Source organism: Mustela putorius, unplaced genomic scaffold, assembly GCF_011764305.1.
Source record: "Mustela putorius furo isolate JIRA1106 unplaced genomic scaffold, ASM1176430v1.1 tig00000382_pilon_pilon_pilon, whole genome shotgun sequence".
NCBI classification, from domain to species: domain Eukaryota; kingdom Metazoa; phylum Chordata; class Mammalia; order Carnivora; family Mustelidae; genus Mustela; species Mustela putorius.
In genome coordinates this window covers 1,413,450-1,432,597 of record NW_025421367.1, presented here as the reverse complement: position 1 = coordinate 1,432,597, position 19,148 = coordinate 1,413,450, and the positions used below count along the sequence as shown (strand labels likewise).

Below are 19,148 nucleotides of genomic sequence, written 5' to 3'. Positions count from 1 at the left end.
GTCCAAAGAGTCTGCTGTGGAATTTTTTTACAGATGAGAGAGCTTAATTGAAGCCTGAAAATCAGAGATTTGCTATAGTAGTGAAGTCATAAATCCTATGAAGCATCTCTACTAGGAAAACAACCATAGAAAAGTCTTTAATCAATTTAGTTCTCTATTACCTACAGTTAATATCCTTTTGCAACACAGTAGAAGTACAAAAGCATTATATATGATTCCATTTTAATCTATTTTCACATGACTTCATTTTTCTTCATCTGTTATTATCCAAAATTCTTACTATTCATTCCATAAACTGGTTCTGAGAAGTTCTAACAGCAAAATTTAAAGTAAGTTCCATATATACCTGTATAATTCAATAATCTACACTTCTATTTTTTGGTATTACTTGTCATCACTGAGATTAACTTCAAGTAATGCTTTGGCAGAAGTATATTTATAAAAATAGGGGTATATATATATATTTTTTTTTCATAATTCAGCCTGTGATGTGTAAAAGGTTAGGGACTCTGTCAATGAGTTTTTGTTTGTTGTGCATGCATATAAGCATTTGAACAAAATGTGATTCTCTGGATGGGGCACAGTGGAAAAGAAACGTCATAATTTCTTTTTCTCATTTTCCCTGTGTAATAGAACAAAGTGTTAAACTCCTTGATCCAGCTCATCCAAACAAAATTCCATACTCTCTATCATCAATGTGAAATTTCTCTTCAAATCAGCAACCAATGAAACATGAGTGGACATAGGAAAGAAAAGTTACTTCATGTTTTTCTCATGATTTCCCTGATAATAATTGCCTGTGTTTTCCCATTTACCCTTAGCTTCGTCAGACACCCTTCGCCACCTCCATAGATCCATCCCACCCGAGGTCACAGATCACACAAAACCTAAAGAAACAGGAAATCAAACTTCCTGAGTCCATTACAAAACACAGAAACCTGTTTCCTCTGCACATCTCAAATTGGCAAAGCTCTGTCTTAGCGGAGTCAGTGTGGAAGCAGCTGTTGAAAAGACTAGAAGGACTGTATCTCCCAGTTTCACATGAGCTTTCTTGCTACAAACTACTGAGATGAAGAGAGCAAAGCTATTTATTCTGCTTTCTAGTTTATGGAATGGGGGCTTTGGGCTTATCAACACCACGCATACTTGGACAACCCCTGAGGATGCAAGCTCCCAGGAGAACATAGCCTCTGCTACGGTTCCTCTAAATAAAATGCTTCCAACCCCTCAGATCATGTCAGCTGAGATAGCTACAATTCCTGAGGCAAGAACCTTTGAAAAGCGTCTTCTAAAATCAACACTGCCTCCCTCAAAAAGAGGCACACCTCCTGAGGGTGTGGGAAACCAAACTCTCACACCCCCAGAGAAGACAGAAGGGGCGCTGAAGTTACAGCCTCTCGCCCTCCCAACCAAACCTAGCCTCAAGTTCAGCCCAAGAGCAGAGTCAGTGGTCCTTTCCAACTCTACAATGAAATTTCTTCAGAGCTTTGCCAGAAAGTCAAATCAACAAGCCATCTCTCCCAAAGCAGTTGCAGGCGACCTGGGAAATCGGTCCCCACGGGAAACATACCTCAGCAGAGGTGACAGCAGTGGAAGCCAGAAAACCAACTACCAAAAATCAAGTTTTGAAACAACTAGAGGAAAGTAAGAAAGATTCTTTCCTTTTCTTTCTTCTTTTTTTTTTTCTCTCCTTAATTATAAAGTCTGTAAGATTGCAAGCTAACAGTTTCTCACTCTTAGAAAATGTTTTCATGTTCAGGATGAAATTGGATCACATTTCAGTTAGATAAGGTAATTAAGCATTACTTTATCTAATGTAGAAAAGATGAACCAAAAAAATACAGCTATTTTGTTTTAATTGAACTGATCGTAGTCATTTATAATGGGGCTTTTACTTGAGATGCTCACTAACAAACACTTAATACTACAGTGATTGTTAATTGCTTATTCAACTCAAGGGTATATTGGTGGGCCTCAGAAGGACACCCACAACATGAAGGAAAAATGACAGTACAGCGAGATGTGAACAGACTTAAAAGTTGACAGAGCCTGGTGCTGTTGAAGATATAATTCTCAAGATCAAACCAAGCAGAGCTGGGGTGGAATCCCGGATCCAGTAATGTCTCAGTTGGTGACTTTGAGCAAGTTAATGGGGTTCCCTGACTGCCTTTTTTCCTATGTAAAAATACAGATATGGTATGGAGGTACAGATAAAAATACCAAGTTCACAGAGTGATCCTGCAAGGTTCATATTATTTGAACATACTTAGATGTATGCTTCTCACAGAACAGGTGCTAAGAAACATATTTTACTAGTACTCTTATATTGAGTTATACCATTATCATGAATGTGATGAGTAGAAAAGCCCATTTTTCAAATGGATTTTGATATAAAATTCAAGCAAAGTCCATGTGAATTGTTGAAGTAAAAAAATAAAAAAACTTTTAAAAGTACTGTTAAGGAAGACTTTCCAAAGGGCCCCCAGAATACTAAAACAAACAAACAAACAAAATAGCTGTGAAAAATGAAGGCCAATGTTTTTATTTGTTCAGTGTCCAGAGCAATCTGATTGGAATACTAGTAGTTTAGTGTTATGAAACTAAACTTTCAAATACCTTTTACCTACAACAAAATAATTTCAAGACATCAAATAATGCCTTGGGATCTTAGTTGAATTAAACATCTTACTAACTATATAACATAGTTTAAGGCAATGATAGTAGCTTACACCTGCTCTGTGAGAGACATCATGTCAAAGCAGTTATTGATATTGATGAGTATCAGTGTTATTGATACTGATAACAATATCAGATATAGGTATTGATAGTTATTGATATTGATACGATGAGGAGACACTGGGAAGAATATAAGCCAATAGATTCATATCTATGTATTCTTTATTTTTAAATCCCATTATTTCACTGTATTTCAAAGGTTATGGAATTTTTAAAAATATATAAGTAAGTCTGATTCTAACTAAATATTTATTTACTTAGTGGAATTTAGAACAATAGCAATGTATTATAAAACTAATTTTACAGATTACAAAATGTTCAACTTAGGTTGGGTAAACTATGCCTATAACAGACATTTTAACATATAAATTAAACTTTCTCACGTTGAGGGACAACAGGATGTGGTCTATTAAATGATGATAGCAAATGCCATGTCACTTTATTAGATTGCATGATTTTATTTTTTAAACCAATTATATAGAACTCTTAGTACTCATTGAAAATGATTATGAACTTTTTAAAGATACTGTCATCAAGAGATTTTTCAATAGAATATGAAATATAGTGAAAACAAGCAGAAAAATCCACATTAAAATGTCACATTTTATATAGTATTATTTCATAATTAGATTGCTTTTAAGAGTCTCATGCTCTACCGACTGAGCTAGCTGGGCGCTGAAATACTTGCTTTTAAATAAATGCTAGTTGTTTTATTATGTGCCTAACACTGTTCTAGTTTCTAAGGACACATAGAATTTTTAAAGTAAGAATGATTCTGCCTGCAGGGATATGTCTTATAAAAACTGAGCAATAACATATCTTCCAGATTTTTAAAACTCAATATGTATTAGGAGGAAATAAGATGTTAAAGGTGTAACCTTTAATGTCATCCCATGGATTTTCTAAAGAAAATACACATATATTTTTCTTCAATCATTTGATCACTACCATAACTTCATGAAGAAGATTCTGTTATTATTTCTTGCAGAGAGATTAAGTAATTTAACTAAGGTCACTTAAAAGTAAATCTTGTAGATTCAAACCCTGCTGGCAGGCTTCAGTGATGTAACTTTCAACCCCTATATTATACTCCTTCAGCAAATGCGATCTGTTCTCCCAAATGGTTAAGTGAGAGTGACTAGTTTATGCCCCTGCTTATGAGCCCTCAGAGGCTATTCTTTGCTTCCAGAACAAAGCTCAGATCCTTACACAGTTAACCGTACAATGTCATCTTTGATCTGTCTTCTGCCTACCTCCCCAGCCTTGTCTTTGACGTTCTGGCCAGTAAAATTTGTAGGTCTCTGGTCCACAATATGCTATTAAACCTGTCTTTGTTCCTTGTTCATCCCTCTGGCTAACATGTCCTTTTCCCATCATCTTCTTCCTTTTCACCCAATAATAATAGCTCCAGAAAGCATTCTCAGGCTGTGAGGTGCGTCTTCCAACTTTCATAGAGCGTTCCTTGAATTCTTTTATCACTGCACTTACAATAGTGTATTATAATTACAGTGACCTTTGTGATCTCCTTTCTTATAGAGACACATTTGAATGCTAACAAGGTCTCTGGGTTATAATAGGTACACAATAAATATTTAACAAGCTGAATGTAAAATTTATAGATTAATATTTGAATATAAAGAAGAATCTTTCCCAAAGAAATATTCTTGTTTCTTTATGATAAAATCTAGATGATTTATTTTAGGTTTTCCTTGTTGTGCTTATTTTGTTTTGTTTCGTTTTTCATTATTGCTCTTGGAACTTTACAGTGATTCTAGGTAAAAGGAATCCTATAGAATTTTGCTGGCATATTCTTGTCTCATCTTGTACTCTCTTAGTCTTAGTGCTGCAGGAACTGTTGGCTACCCCAGAGCTGTGGTTTACTATCTGGTAGAGTGGTTATTGATCAGTGAATGGACTCTGAAATAGGCAGATTTTTTAAAAAGACATTAGAATTAACCTATTTATGCATTGGAAAATTATTTGTGGAGGACCTAATATGTCCCCAGCATTGTGTTCATTTTGAGGGTAAAATAGTGAACAAAACGGCCCCCTCTTCTGCCCTCGTGGAGTCTATATTCCAATGGGAAGGACATGAGGAGGAAAAACAGTGAATCACGAAGGCTGATATTGAAACCAAATGGTGGTAAACATTCTGAATGACGCTTATGAGAGTATGTGACAGAGTGAATGACCTACCTTGAAGGTGGGTAGACCTTCCCCAAGAAGATACTTGGTTAAATGAGGTATAGATAGATATCAATTGCCTAATTAACTTTTCCCACAATCCCAACCCTGTACACACCTATGTGAATCTTCATCATCTCAGTTAATGTCTAGCTCCCTAACCAGAAACCCTTGATATATCCATGACATTTTTCTTCCCTCCTTTTATCTAATATATCAAGACTTCTTCTTGGTACTTCTTCCAGTATCTCTCAAATCCCTCTCTACCCTCACTACACCATCCTTTCCTAGGCACCATTATCTACCACCAGACTCCTAGCTTGTCCAAATATTACCACTCTTATCCCTTGTAATTCATGTTCCATTCAAGTGAAAGATCCTTTCAACTTTTTTTTTTTTAAATAAATTTGACATATATCATTGGGTGTTAAAACTTTTAAATCAGATTAATGAATTTCATTTGATATAAGACTTCATCTTTTGTGACACATTATTTCATATACTATAAGAAAGAAAAGTATGACATTATTTCTTAGAATTTTTAGACTTACTTATCTCTTAGAGATTATTTCATATATATGGATATATACATATACACATGTCACTCTTTTGTAACTTAAAATGAAAATATAAATGAAACTGCTTAAGGTGTCTCTAAGGCAATGGCACTAACTACTGTTTGACAAGAGTGACTGAAAAATGTCATTGATTTTAAAATGTATTCTTGATTTCAGAGATGTTGTCTTAAAATTTATGGAATTTAACATTTTGTTCACATACTAAAAATCTCTCAGTAGCTTTTCATTTAGAATAAAATCCTAAATCCTCACCCTGGCCCATAGGGTCTTGCTTGATATGACTCCTGACTTTCTCTATGATCTCATCTTCATCACACTCCCAAGTTCATTCAACTTCTTTTCCTCTGGCCACACTGACCTCTCTTGATACTGAACTTGTCCAGTTTATATGCATCTCAAGAAAACTTCCTGTTTGTTCTTGCTAGAAGGTTTTTCTTTCAGTGTACAAAAAGAGAGAAAATTCCTTTCCTCATGTGTCTTCATCTTTAATGTCCCTCATCAATGAAAACTCTGATTAACTGGTGTAAATTTGCCATTCTTATTGTATCACCCCTATTTTTTCTTCATGACACTGATGTGAAATTATTAAGTTTATTTATGGAGACAGCCATGTCTTTTCAGTCTTTCTGCAATAAAACATACATCCCATGAAAATGAGAACCTTGCCTTTCTTTTTGTTTGTTTGTTTGTTTGTTTGCTTGCTTGTTTTAAGAGTAGGATTTAGTGATTCATCACTTACATATAACACCCAGCGTTCATCACTAGTGGCCTCCTTAATACCCACCATGGATATAGCCAATCTACCCCCCACCTCCCTTCTGGCAACCCTCAGGTTTCTTTATAGTTAAGAGTCTCTTATGGTTTGCTTTCCTCTCTCTCTTTTTTCCTTCCCCTATGTTCATCTGTTTTGTTTCTTACATTCTCTATATGAGTGAAATCATACAGTGTTTGTCTTTCTCTTCACTTATTTCACTCAGCATAATACATTGTGGCTCCATTCATGTTATTGAAAATGACAAGATTTCATTCTTTTGATGGCTGAGTAATATTTCATTGAATATATATACCACTTCTTTATCCATTTATCATGTGGTGGACACTTGGGTTCTTTCCATAGTTTGGCTATTGTTGATAATGCTGCTACACATATTGGGGTGCATGTATACCTTCAAATCAGTATTTTTGTTTCCTTTGGGTAAATGCCTAGTAGTGCAATTGCTGGGTCAGAAGGAAGTTCTATTCTTAACTTTTCATGGAATCTCCATATTGTTTTCCACAGGGGCTACACCAGTTTGCATTCCCACCAACAATGTAAGAGGTTTCCCCTTTCTCCACATCCTGGCCAATATCTGCCATTTCCTGTGTTGTTCATTTTAACCACTCTGACAGGTGTTTGGTGGTATCTCTTTGTGGTTTGATTTGAATTTCCTTGATGATGAGTGATGTTGAGCATCTTTTCATATATCCGTTAGCCATTTTTATATCTTCTTTGGAAAAATGTCTGTTCATGTCTTCTGCTCCTTTCTTAACTGGGTTATTATTTTTTGGGTGTTGAATTTGGTAAATTCTTTTTTTTTTCTTAAGATTTTACTTATTTATTTGAGAGAGAGAGAGAGAGAAATTATGAGAGGAGAGAGGTCAACAGGAGAAGCAGACTCGTGGGACTCCATCCTGGGATTCCAGGATCATGACCTGAGCCAAAGGCAGTTGCTTAGCCAACTGAGCCACCCAGGTGCCCAAATTTGGTAAATTCTTTATAGATTTTGGAAATTAGCCCTTTATCAGATATGTTGTTTGCAAATATCTTCGCCCATTCTATAGGTTGCTTTTAGTTTTTTTTTAATTGGGTGGATTTGGAGTTCAAAGAAGAGATCAAGACTATAGATATAAAACTGGAAAATATGAAAATATTGACACTTGGCTAAGGAGAGCTTTTTGTTTGTTTTTATTTATTTGCTTTTGTGGTTGGTTTGTTGGTTGGTTTTAATGAAAGGGAGGAGAGAATAGAACAGAAACCAGGGCTAGTGAGAGAGATTTCTACTTTTTTATTTATTTTATTTTGAATACATAATTGTCATAAATATGGTAAAATATTAATGAAGCATGCCAGAAATGAAATAAAAGTTGAATGCCAATCAAGACAACCATCTTATTTGCTAAGTTTAATGACCTTTCTTTTAGAACTTCATTTATTTACTCTTTTTCTATAAGCTACATAACTTGTTTTGTGTACAAGTAGGTAGCTTACTTTAAATGAATTATGACTTCTAAAATAACGTTTAAAATGGCAAGTTCTCTAAATCTTTCACTAGATCGCTTTAAGTAAAAATTTTGAACACATTAAAAAAAATTTAAAATTATAAAAACTAACCATTACGTTAATTCTACTATTGTAATATGCATTTTTCTACTTATTTCTGTGAATTATGAGTAGGTTTGGGGTGTGAAAAATCTGATCAACTAAATTTATATATTGTCTCAGTTCCTTGAGACTGCTATACCAAAATAACACAGACTGGATTATAAACAACAGAAATTTACTTCTCACAGTTTTGAAAACTGGATGTCTAAGAATAGCATGGACAAGGGAGAACCCTTTTCTGGATTTCCAGATTTCAAACATGAAAGAAGGTATGAGAGAATCTCTCTAGGGCCTCTTTAATAAGAGCACTAATCCCAGGGATGCCTGGGTGGCTCAGTCAATTAAGTGTCTGCCTTTAGCTCAGCTCATGATCCCAGAGTCCTGGGATTGAGTCTCACATCACCCTCCCTGCTCAGCGGGGAGTCTGCTTCTCCCTCTGCCTGCCACTTCCCCTCCTTGTGCCTTCTTTCTTTCTCTCCCAATAACAAATAAATAAATAAAATCTTAAAAAAAAAAAAAAGGCACTAATCCCATCAAGTGGGCACTGCTGTCTCCCAATGGCCCTAGTCCCAATATTATTATATTGGGTATTTGGATTTCAACATATAAATTTTGGGAGGACACAAACATTCAATCTATGTCATGTGTATTTTGCAAACTTATTATCAAACCTAATAGCATCTGAAGGGGATTGCTCTCACAAGCTGTAAAATTCTTAAGAGAAACACACCATAATGTTAAAGAGTATGTTCTTAAATTTCCTTGGGAAATAAATGCATCTACAGATTACTGCCAGTGAAAACCAACACTTAGTGGACAATATTCTGTGTCTTAATTTTGTCTCATTAATCATTTCCTTTTATTTCATTCCTTTGATATTTCTCCTCCCTAAATTACTACTGGATATATAAATACATACTGTATTACACATGCTAGAATTTAATGAGTGCTTATATAATCCTAGGTGGTTAAATGAGAAATTTTTGTATTTCCTTTTGGCTTTTTCAATATGAAAATACTACTTTAAACATTTATTATTTAAGACAAAATGCTAAAAGACTCAGTTTACAGGAATAACTGGAATAAGTATAGAATTAAGCATCACAGCATCTGTTAGCATGCCTTTTCTGAGGCTTTCTGGTCTGCACACTGGGAGAGCCTGACACCTACTGGAACAGAAGCAGTTTACAATGTTCCCGAATAGGCTGAAATCAGATTGTGAGGAAAAGAAACAAAAAATAAAATAAATTTAGGTAAAATAAGACAAATTTATGAAAAACTATTATATTTAAATAACTTTAAGAATTATTACTTATAAACATATAAATATATATTGTATATATAATATGTTCTACATTTCTAAGTCACTGTGTCTCTTAAAAATATACTATCATTAGCTTTAAAATTTAAAAAATAGGTTGGACTAAATTGTTCAAACTCTATGGAATGGGGACACATTCAGCTCATTCTCCTAAAATTTTACACTGAAAATATTATATATATATACAAAATAATTTGTGACTCTGAGCACTGTATAATCCTCTATCATCAAAAACTCAATTACATTTACCATACACTGCCCACGATGGAAGGCAAATTAATGATGTCTGACAAAAGACTTTAATTGCAAAAGTTGGTATGTAAAAAAAAAGTTTATTCTTAAAACCTAAATTAACCAGAAAGTCAAAGCATCAGAATATTAGAAATTCCCCATGATCTGAGCATTGTGTGATTGCCTTTCAAAATTTGTTTTAAAAATGTTTTATTTCCTTATTTATTTTTTAAGTTTATTTGCCAGAGAGAGAGAAAGAGTGTACAAGCAGGAGGAGAGGCAGGCAGAGGGAGAAACAGGCTCCCCGCTGAGCAGGAAGCCCTACATGGGGCTCCATCCCATCAGGACCTGAGCCAAAGGCAGATGATTAACTGACTGAGCCACGCAGGTGTCCAGTTCTAAATACATTTTCACATGAATCTTTTATAAAACTAATACTTCTATCCAAGTTAAATATTATGTAGAATTTTGAAAAACATGGACTATATAAAGGTACTTAAATTAAAATATTAATGAATTACAAATAAAATTTTGTTTGAAAATAAGTTGTTTTTTTAAGGAGATTAATATCTAGACAAACTTACTTTTGGACTAAGAGCCAAATTAAATATAAAAAGTCTAATGTTTTATTCATGTGTGATTTATGTTAAGAATCATTACTATATGTAAGTACTTACTTTCAATTTCTATTATTTCTTCTTTCATATTGTGTATATGTCTATTTTTTTGGAGTACTTTCTCATTCATGACTGGTGAACTCATGTAAATTCTAGTCTCTTAGATTAATAATTTGATAAAGGTGTTCTTATTATAGTCCAATTAAAAAATAAGGACTTGTATAAAATAAAGATTTCATAACATTTGGGAAGTATTTATGTTCATAATTTTTTAAGACTATAGAAACATTTTGGAGTGTCTGGGTGGCACAGTCGTTAAGTGTCCAACTCTTGATTTCTGCTCAGTTCAGGATCTCAGGGTGGTGAGATCAAACCCTATGTGGGGCTCCACACTCAGCAGGGAGTCTGCTTGAAAATTCTCTCCCTAGGCCCCTCTTCCTACTTATACCGTCCGTTTCTCTCTCCCTTAGATAAATAAATTAATCTTTTTTAAAAAAGACTATAGAAACATTTTGAAAAAAAATTTATATATATAAATATTCTAGGAGCTAAGCTCATCATGTGATCTGAACAAAAAGGATGATGATAATGTTCTGTGATGGTTTTTTGGAAATTATTATTATTATTTTAAAGATTTTATTTATTTATTTGAGAGAGTGCGAGCAGTAGGGGAGGCAGAGGGGAAGGGAGAAAAAAATATATATATACATATACACACACACACATAATGTATATCTGTATAAGCAATTACGGTTAAGGTAAAGTTATCAGGTCATTAGAGAAGTGTAAAAGGAGTCGTGTGTCTCTATTTGCATATATGGCAAAATCGGGAGATATATAAATATATTAGTAGATACACAGTTACCTAGTCTCCTGGTAAAAAAATCCTACTAACTCTCTGAATCATGTAATCAGCAGCAGCAGTGATTTATATTAATTCATTTGGTCTCACAACAACCCTGTGAGATAGGTTATATTATTATACTTACTATATAGAAGAGGAAGCCACATGTAATGAACAAGCTAATGGCTGGTAACAGTAGAGTCAAAATCTCCAAGTAGTCAGTCTGGCTCAAGCATAAGTCAACAACTACGTTACCTGCCCCTCTAGTCAAGGAAACTTTTCCTTATTATTTTGTTTCGCTTATGTACTATCCCAGTCTCTGCTCCTCCCCTTCTGCTTCATTCAGGGAATAAACAGAAACAAAAACTCCAGACACAGAAATGCAATCTCTTCCTCATTTGCCACATGTGTGGAGTAAAAGGAGAATGAAAACCTTGTCCAGCAGGCAGCCCTTCATCATCAGAAATGACCTTCTGAGTCTGACTTCAGAGGGGGGCAAAACTGTGTTTATGATGGTCGTGAAACTGAGAGAAACCCCTCCTTTCCCTATTCTTCCCTTTCTGTCTTTCTCCCTTTTCACCATTCATATTGTAGCATGTGGCAGAATTCCTTTCCTTTTTAAGATGGAATAATATTCCATTGTAGATAAGTAGATGATAGATACCTATATATCACATTTTTTAAAAGATTTTATTTATTCACTTATTCATTTATTTATTTAATTTATTTATTATAGAGTGAGAGAGATATTTATTTATGGATAAATAAATTTATATAAATGTATTATAAATTTATCTATAATAAATATATATAAATTTAATACATTTATTATAGAGATATTTATTATAAAGTGAGAGAGAGAGCACAAGCAAGGGGAATGGCAGGCAGAGGGAGAGGGAGAAGAGGGAGAAGCAGGCTCCCGCGCTGAGCAGGGAGGCCAATGTGGGGCTTGATCTCAGGACCTTGGGTTCATGATCTGAGCCCAAGGCAGCCACTCATACAACTGAGCCACCCACGCACCCCAGTATATGTCACATTTTGTTTCTCCATTCATCTGTCCATAGGCACTTTGATTGTTTCCACCTTTTGGCTCTTGTTGTCCGTGAAATTTTAATGTATTGTTAAATTAGGATAGTGTGCTAGGGAGAACATTGACTCTGGTTGGCGGTGTTATCTGAAAACTGGTGTTTTGTTTTGTTTGTTTTTTGTTTGCAAACTTAGAGCACATATTTATCCTCAGGAACTTAGTACCTGAACTACTGAACCACGTAAGGCTTTATTTGATTGTTTTCTTCCCTTATTACTGACATCAACAAAATTAGGCTTGTTAGGATATATTCTTGCTTTTGATATTTATTTTGCTTTTATTTTTTTTTTGACTTTTAATTTTTTATTTTTTATAAACATATATTTTTATCCCCAGGGGTACAGGTCTGTGAATCACCAGGTTTACACACTTCACAGCACTCACCAAAGCACATACCCTCCTCAATGTCCATAATCCCACCCCCTTCTCCCAAACCCCCTCCCCCCTTAGAATGAAATACTTTTTACTAACTTGTAGGAGAGAGAGGGGCAGAGAAAGAGAGAAGAAATTTACCACATACGCTACCGAGTTGAGAAATGAGCAGGTTGGATTTACAAAAGTAGTAAACACTTGTCATTAAAAACACATGACTACTTTTGATATATTTAGAATATGTTTATATTACTAATCATCATTGAGTTTGGTGGGAATTTAATTGCTATGTGTTTCAGGGGTTTAGTGTATGATGATGTACTATACCATAATTTCATAATTTCACTGTTAGTGATGGACAAACTTAGCTCAGGTGGTTTTACTGGAATATATTTCCATGCAGTCCTTGCCTTGTAATTAGAACAAGTGTTCCTCAAAAGGTAAATGAGTAGCAACATGAACGGACTATTCTTTTGTGAAGGATCAACAAATATTCTTATCTACAAATTAAATCCCATGGAAAACAGTCCTTTCCTTGAGGCATTTATGAATTCATTAATACATGTATATATGTTTATCATTTGTTTGTGGTCACCTTTAGGTACAAAGTAAAGAATGATTCTCAAGTCAAAGAGGCATAGATGTTTGTTAGGTGAGGTGTGGGAGCAGATAGGAGAGTTGCAAAATAATTCTCTTTCTCTGAGAATGTTTTTTCAGAGGTAGCCGTGACTGTTTCATTTTCCTCTTGTTCCTCTTTGAATCCCTAAATTCCTCTAAATAGGAGATGGCAGGAAACAAAATCATAAAGTCCCTTCACTTCATAAAGTCTCTCAAACACAAAATCTTCTCTAACTTCCTAGGGAAAAATTATATACCATTAGCTAATTTATGGTGGAGGCTTTGCTTAACTCGATGTCTAATGAATATCCACAGTTCCTATGATTTTCATATAACTATGTCAATTCAAGCCACAGGTTATCAGTATACAAGTTGGAACATTCTGCCTTTTACGATAAGATGGCAAGCAATTTATCAATATGAGTTTTAAAGACTAATATAAATGGATGCTGTTAATTGGTCGATTGTTGTCTTTTATTTCTTAAAGAAAATATTTATACTGGTCATTATTTAAATGACTCCTTTGTTGCTCAGTCTACTCTCGGTTCAGGATAAGAATGTATAGGATTAGGTCACAGACTTTTCAGGTTATGCTTCAAATGGCAAATCACTAATTAATGGAACATTTTTTTTTTAATTCAGTCTTTTTACTAGATCCTTGGGAGACCAGGTTTCTAAAACATTTCAGTCAAAATTACAGTATAGAGTAGACTGTTTATTTACGATGCTTCTCTTCGTTCATTATCCACAAGACTTCAAGTCATTTAAGTCCAGCTGGAATCCTTTTTCTTCCTTCTATTTTGCATGGTCTGCAAGCTGGCTGATCTTCATAAGTAACGAAAGCTGCCTGGTTTTCCCTAGAACAAACCTTTTACATATTAACTTGGAAAATCCGAAGAATCAATACAAGCTTTTTTCCGTACATGCTGCAGCACAAAAGAAACCGTGTTATTACCCTTAAAGAGAATCCCAAATGCAGTCTGCTGTTTGGAGGGTTACGACCCCATGGAAAGCTGAACACTTCAAAGTAACTGCTCTCCATCCACCATAATCAGTCTGGAAAGGTACAAAGGATTTTTAGATTTCAGCAAAATGCTTGTCTGGGATCATTACATTTGCCTTTACACTGCCTGTCACCATCTTACCATGCTTAATTTTCTATTTTTAAACTTATATTTTCCAATAATTTGGTTTTAAAATTTCTATTTACGTTTTTAACATCCCTTAATGAGCTTATTTCATCAGTAGCATAAACCTAATTACAAGTCACACCAGGGGCTCTTTGGCTGTGGGTATTTCTTCCAATTTGCACTGGATCAAAGATTGCTGGGCCATGAGCGATCTGCTGGTCTGCTTTTTGCCTACTCAATGCTTTCAGTCCTGAGATTGTCTTAGTATTTAGGAATTTAAAAGATCTCTGCAGGTGACACTGTGATTCAGTCTCACAACAGATATCTATATCTATCATCTATCGATCAGTCAATCCACCTATGCATCCAGCTGTCATCTCTTTTTCCAAAGCCCAGAGTATGGAGGGATGGAGATACTGTTTTTTTCTGTCCTGCCTTGTATGCCTCCCTCAACACTCACGCAGCTAATTCAGGTGACAGACTATTTAACTGCTTCTGTTGAAGCTGCTCGTTCTCTAAAATTAGAATGATCAGTGAATTTGCATACGAAATCTAATTCACATTTTAAAGTCTCCCTTTTTTGTGGTCCTCTCAATTTGAAATCTTCTGTATTTCTATTTCTTGCTTTTGCCAGTTCTTTGTTTCACAGTGTTTTTGCAAGTCTCACCATGCTTTTACAAACTGTACCAAAAGGCCTTTTTATTTCTTTATGGAACTAACCATTCAAACTTCTCATTCAAAAGATCCTTGCACAATAAGCTATATGGTTCTCACTGTATTTGCTGTAGGTAGATGAATGACGGAGTCCGCTTTATTTGCAGAAAAAACATTAGGTCCAAAGAAGCCTAAATATTCCAAAGCAGATGTTTATTAACTTCAGTGTCTCTACTCTGGGGAATAACTGTGTTCCCCCTTTGGTATTTAACATTTAGATTGATTTTTTAAAAGATTTTATTTATTTATTTGACAGAGAGAGAGAGAGAGAGCACAAGCCGGGGGGAGGCAAAGGGAGAAGCAGACTCACCACTGAGCAGGGAGCCTGAGCCGAGGTTCCATCCCAAGACCCTGAGATCATGACCAGAGCAGAAGTCAGATACTTAACCGACTAAACCAACCCAGGTGCCCCAGATTGAGTTTTTAATTATTTTAATTATTATTTGTATTTTTAGGCAAAATAGATTTTAAACATTCTACTGATTTAGAGGCATACATCCCATACAGATTTGAACTTGTAGCGATTAGATTATACTGTCATATAACGTTTCTTTTAATACCATATTTTGTAAATCATCCCTGCCCCTTGCCCCCAAAAAACCTCATTATAAATGAGAAAGAAGAATCTAAATTAAATGTAACCAGATGCATATTTACAATAGGGAAAAAAAAGTAAGGATTTTTAAAAACTCATGATATAATTTAATCATTCACTTAACCTACAGTTATTAAGAATTTTCCATAATATGGTGTAGGGTCTTTATGATAAAATAACTTGGTATTACAACCAGAAGTGAAGCTGAGCCTTCTTTCTCTAAAACAACGTTTATATATATATTCTGCCACCAACCTTTAAAAATTAAAAAAATAATTTATGTAACATATTAATTACAAGCACAATAAAAACACTTTCCAGACTTCTACCTATAGCAACTAGGTCTCACCCATCTGTATTAGGGAACTTACTTTCTCATGTAATTTGTTTAGTAACTTATTTTTATGCAATTGCAAATAACTGATACTTTGTGTCTGCATTAATTTAATAGTTAACATTTAATTCTCTCTCTAGGTCCTATAACTCCATTTTTAGCATTAATGTATATTTACAATTTAAAACTCCTTGACGTAGGGAATATCTTTAAATATCTTTATCATTTTGGGGGGCTTCTAATGTTTGAATGTCATCTAGAAATATGTACTTTATTAAGACCCATTTTTGTCTGATCATGACATTTTTGTGGCAAATGACTCTGATGCCGTGGAAGTTTCCCAGCTATTTCTATACTATTTTATGTGTTGAAGAAAATAAGCACACATGGATGGATATAAAGGAAGTTTTTTAGAAACTGGTTTGAGAAAAGTTGTGGATGCAGTATGGTCTCATTGATAAGACATGAGTATCAGAACAGTAAGTCAGCTAAGGCTATAAGATGGGATTTATTTATGTTGTTCTTAATCATAATATTTTAAATTATGTTATATTTGATCCATACAAAATAGGTGCATTTTTAAATATAGTTTTACCATATATACACATATCCCTAAACAATGTATTGTTCACTTTTATTTTTTAGCTTTACATAAGAAAAATGCATCATACTGTATTTCTTCTGTAACTCACTTGTATCACACAGATTTGTTATATAAGTTAAATTTGAGCTATTAGATAATATTATAGTTCATCTTTTTAAAGGTGAATAATGTTCATTGTGTAAATATTTCAGCATGTATTTCTGCATTCTATGTTAAATGAACATTTGAGCCACTTTCAGTTTTTGATAATTATAAATAATGCCTATTGCTAAAAATATTCAGATATATGATTCCTGGTATACCTGTGCAATTGTTTCTCTAAAATATGTATCAAGAAGCATAGCCACTGGGTCAGAGGATATTTGCATGTTCATTTTCACATAATATTAACAAATTGTTTTTCAAAGTGGTTGTACCAAGATATACTTCTGTCAACAGTATTTAAGAGATTCCTCCTATTCTCTATATCCTCTCTATGTGAGATTGTTCAATTCTCAATGTTTGCTTATTCTGGAGTATCAGATATTATTACATTGTGATCTTAATTTGCATTTTCTAGACACCAAAAAATTGACCTTTTTTATATGCTTAATGACCATTGGTATTTCCTTGTATAAAATGTTTGTTCAAGTAGTTTGTCAGTTTTTCTATTGTTCTATTTTTATCTTGTCCTTATCTTACTCATTGGTGGGAATTTGTTATATTTTATGAATATTAATCTTCTGATTCATAGCCTCTCTTTCTCTCTCTCTCCTTCTCTCTCTCACAGAGAGGGAGTTTGGGGCAGGGGCAGAGCGAGAGGGATAGAGGAGACAATCTTAAGCAGACCCCAAGCTGAGTGCAGAGCCATTCATTGCAAAGCTCAGTCTCTCCACCCTCAGATCCTGACCAGAGCTGAAACCAAAAGTCGGACATTCAACCGACTAAGCTACCCAGGTGCCCCATAGCCTCTCTTTTTCAATCACTTCTGGTGTCTTTACATGAACAAAAATTCTTAAACTTTATATAGTTCATTTTAGTTACTACATTAAAAAATTTATTTTTCTGTATATTTGCTTTAGATCTTGCTAAGTTCACTATCACCAATAGCTTTTATTTATTTATTTATTTTGTAGATTCATCATGATCTTCTACATAAAACCTAAGTTTTCTGCAAGTAAATATACTTTTATGTTTGAAGTCACTGGGAGACTTCACTTCTCTTTCTTGCCTTATTGCATTGGCAAGATAATCTCAGGTCATGTGGATATATGTCTTTGCTTTCTTCTAATTGTCTTATAGTTTTAGCTCTTGCTTTTAAGTCTTGATCAATTTTTGAGTTGATTTTTATATCTGGTATGAGATATAGGGGTCCGACTAACTGTTTGTCTGTGGCTATCAATTTAACTTACCATTATTGGTTGAAAAGAACAATCTTTCCCCATTGAATTGCTTGGCACTGTTGTCAAAAATTAGTTGATGATAAATGTAAGGTTTGTTTTCTAAACTCTAAATTATCTTCCATTGATCTATAGCACTATTCTTAGGCTGGTCAAATACAGTCTCACTTACTGTAGTTTGTAATAAACTTTGATATTGGATATTGTGAGGACTGAGCCCTCCATTTTTTTTTCTTTTTCTTTTTTAAAGATTTTATTATTTATTTGACAGAGATCACAAGTAGACAGAAAGGGAAGCAGAGGTGGGGGAGGCAGGCTCCCCGCTGAACAGATAACCCTATATGGGGCTCAATCCCAGGACCCTGGGATCATGACCTGAGCCGAAGGCAGAGGTTTTAACCCACTGAGCCACCCAGGTGACCCTTTCCATTTATTTTTCAATATTGTTTTAGCTATTCTGAGTTTCTTACATTTCCACATGAATTTTAAAAACAACTTTAAATTTTTGCAAAAAAAAAGGCAGGAGGGATTTTGACTGGGATTGTGTTGAAGATGTAGATCAATTTAAGGAGTATTGCCATTCTAACAATGTTAAGTCTTCCAGTCGATGGATGCTTTCCATTTATTTAGGTTGTCTTTCTTTCAATGATATTTTGTAATTTTTGTACTTCCTTTGTTAAATATGTTCCTGAACATGGCTCATTTTTGATGCTATTGTAAGTGGAATTGTTTTCTTAATTTCATCTTTGAGTAGTTCATTGCTAGTATGCAGAAATACAATTGCTCTTTGTATATTGAAACCTTGCTATACTTGCATATAAGTTCCAGTAACATTTTTGTGGATTTTTAATAATTTTCTACATAGGAGAAATATATTTCTATGATATGTTTTCAATCATATATATATATATATATAACTGCTTGACTAGAACTTATAGTAAAATATTAAATAGAAGTTACAAGAGCAGACATTCTTGTTTTATTCCTGATCTCAAGTGGAAGCTTTCATTCTTTAAACATTTAGTATGATGTTAGCTGTAGGTTTTTCATAGATGCCCTTTATTAAGTTGAGGTAGATCCCTTCTTTCCTGAATCAATGTCTGCCTTCCTTTCTCTCTTTATGTTTTTTATCTGGAATTTATCTATAATGTGCTTAAGGGAAGTTTTACTTTGTATTTATCTTCCTGGATACACTGAGCTTCTTAGATCTGAAGACTGATATTCTTTAGAATATCAGCTATTTGCTCTTTCTTGATCTTTTTCTCCTACTCTTCTAGAACTCTAATGTATTTTAGACCACTTGAGTTTCTGTTAATTTGTTTTAATATTTTTTCCTCAGTACTTCAGATTGGATAGTTTCTTTTGCCCTACCTCCAAGTTCATTGATCTTAATGTCCAGGATCCACACTTCTGTTAAACCCAATCCAGGCAACTTTTATTCA

The 19,148-nt window shown here is 34.2% G+C and overlaps 1 protein-coding gene across 1 annotated transcript in view; it reads left to right on the top strand.

The window, feature by feature from the left end:
• The first annotated feature begins 944 nt into the window (after positions 1-944).
• Positions 945-19,148, top strand: part of MMRN1 (multimerin 1) — a 57,854-nt gene continuing 39,650 nt past the window's right edge. Inside the window, exon 1 of the mRNA XM_004756069.3 lies at positions 945-1,644. Within this exon, the coding sequence (XP_004756126.1) occupies positions 1,070-1,644 (575 nt within the window). The 5' untranslated portion in view covers positions 945-1,069. The remainder of the gene's footprint in view (positions 1,645-19,148) is intronic.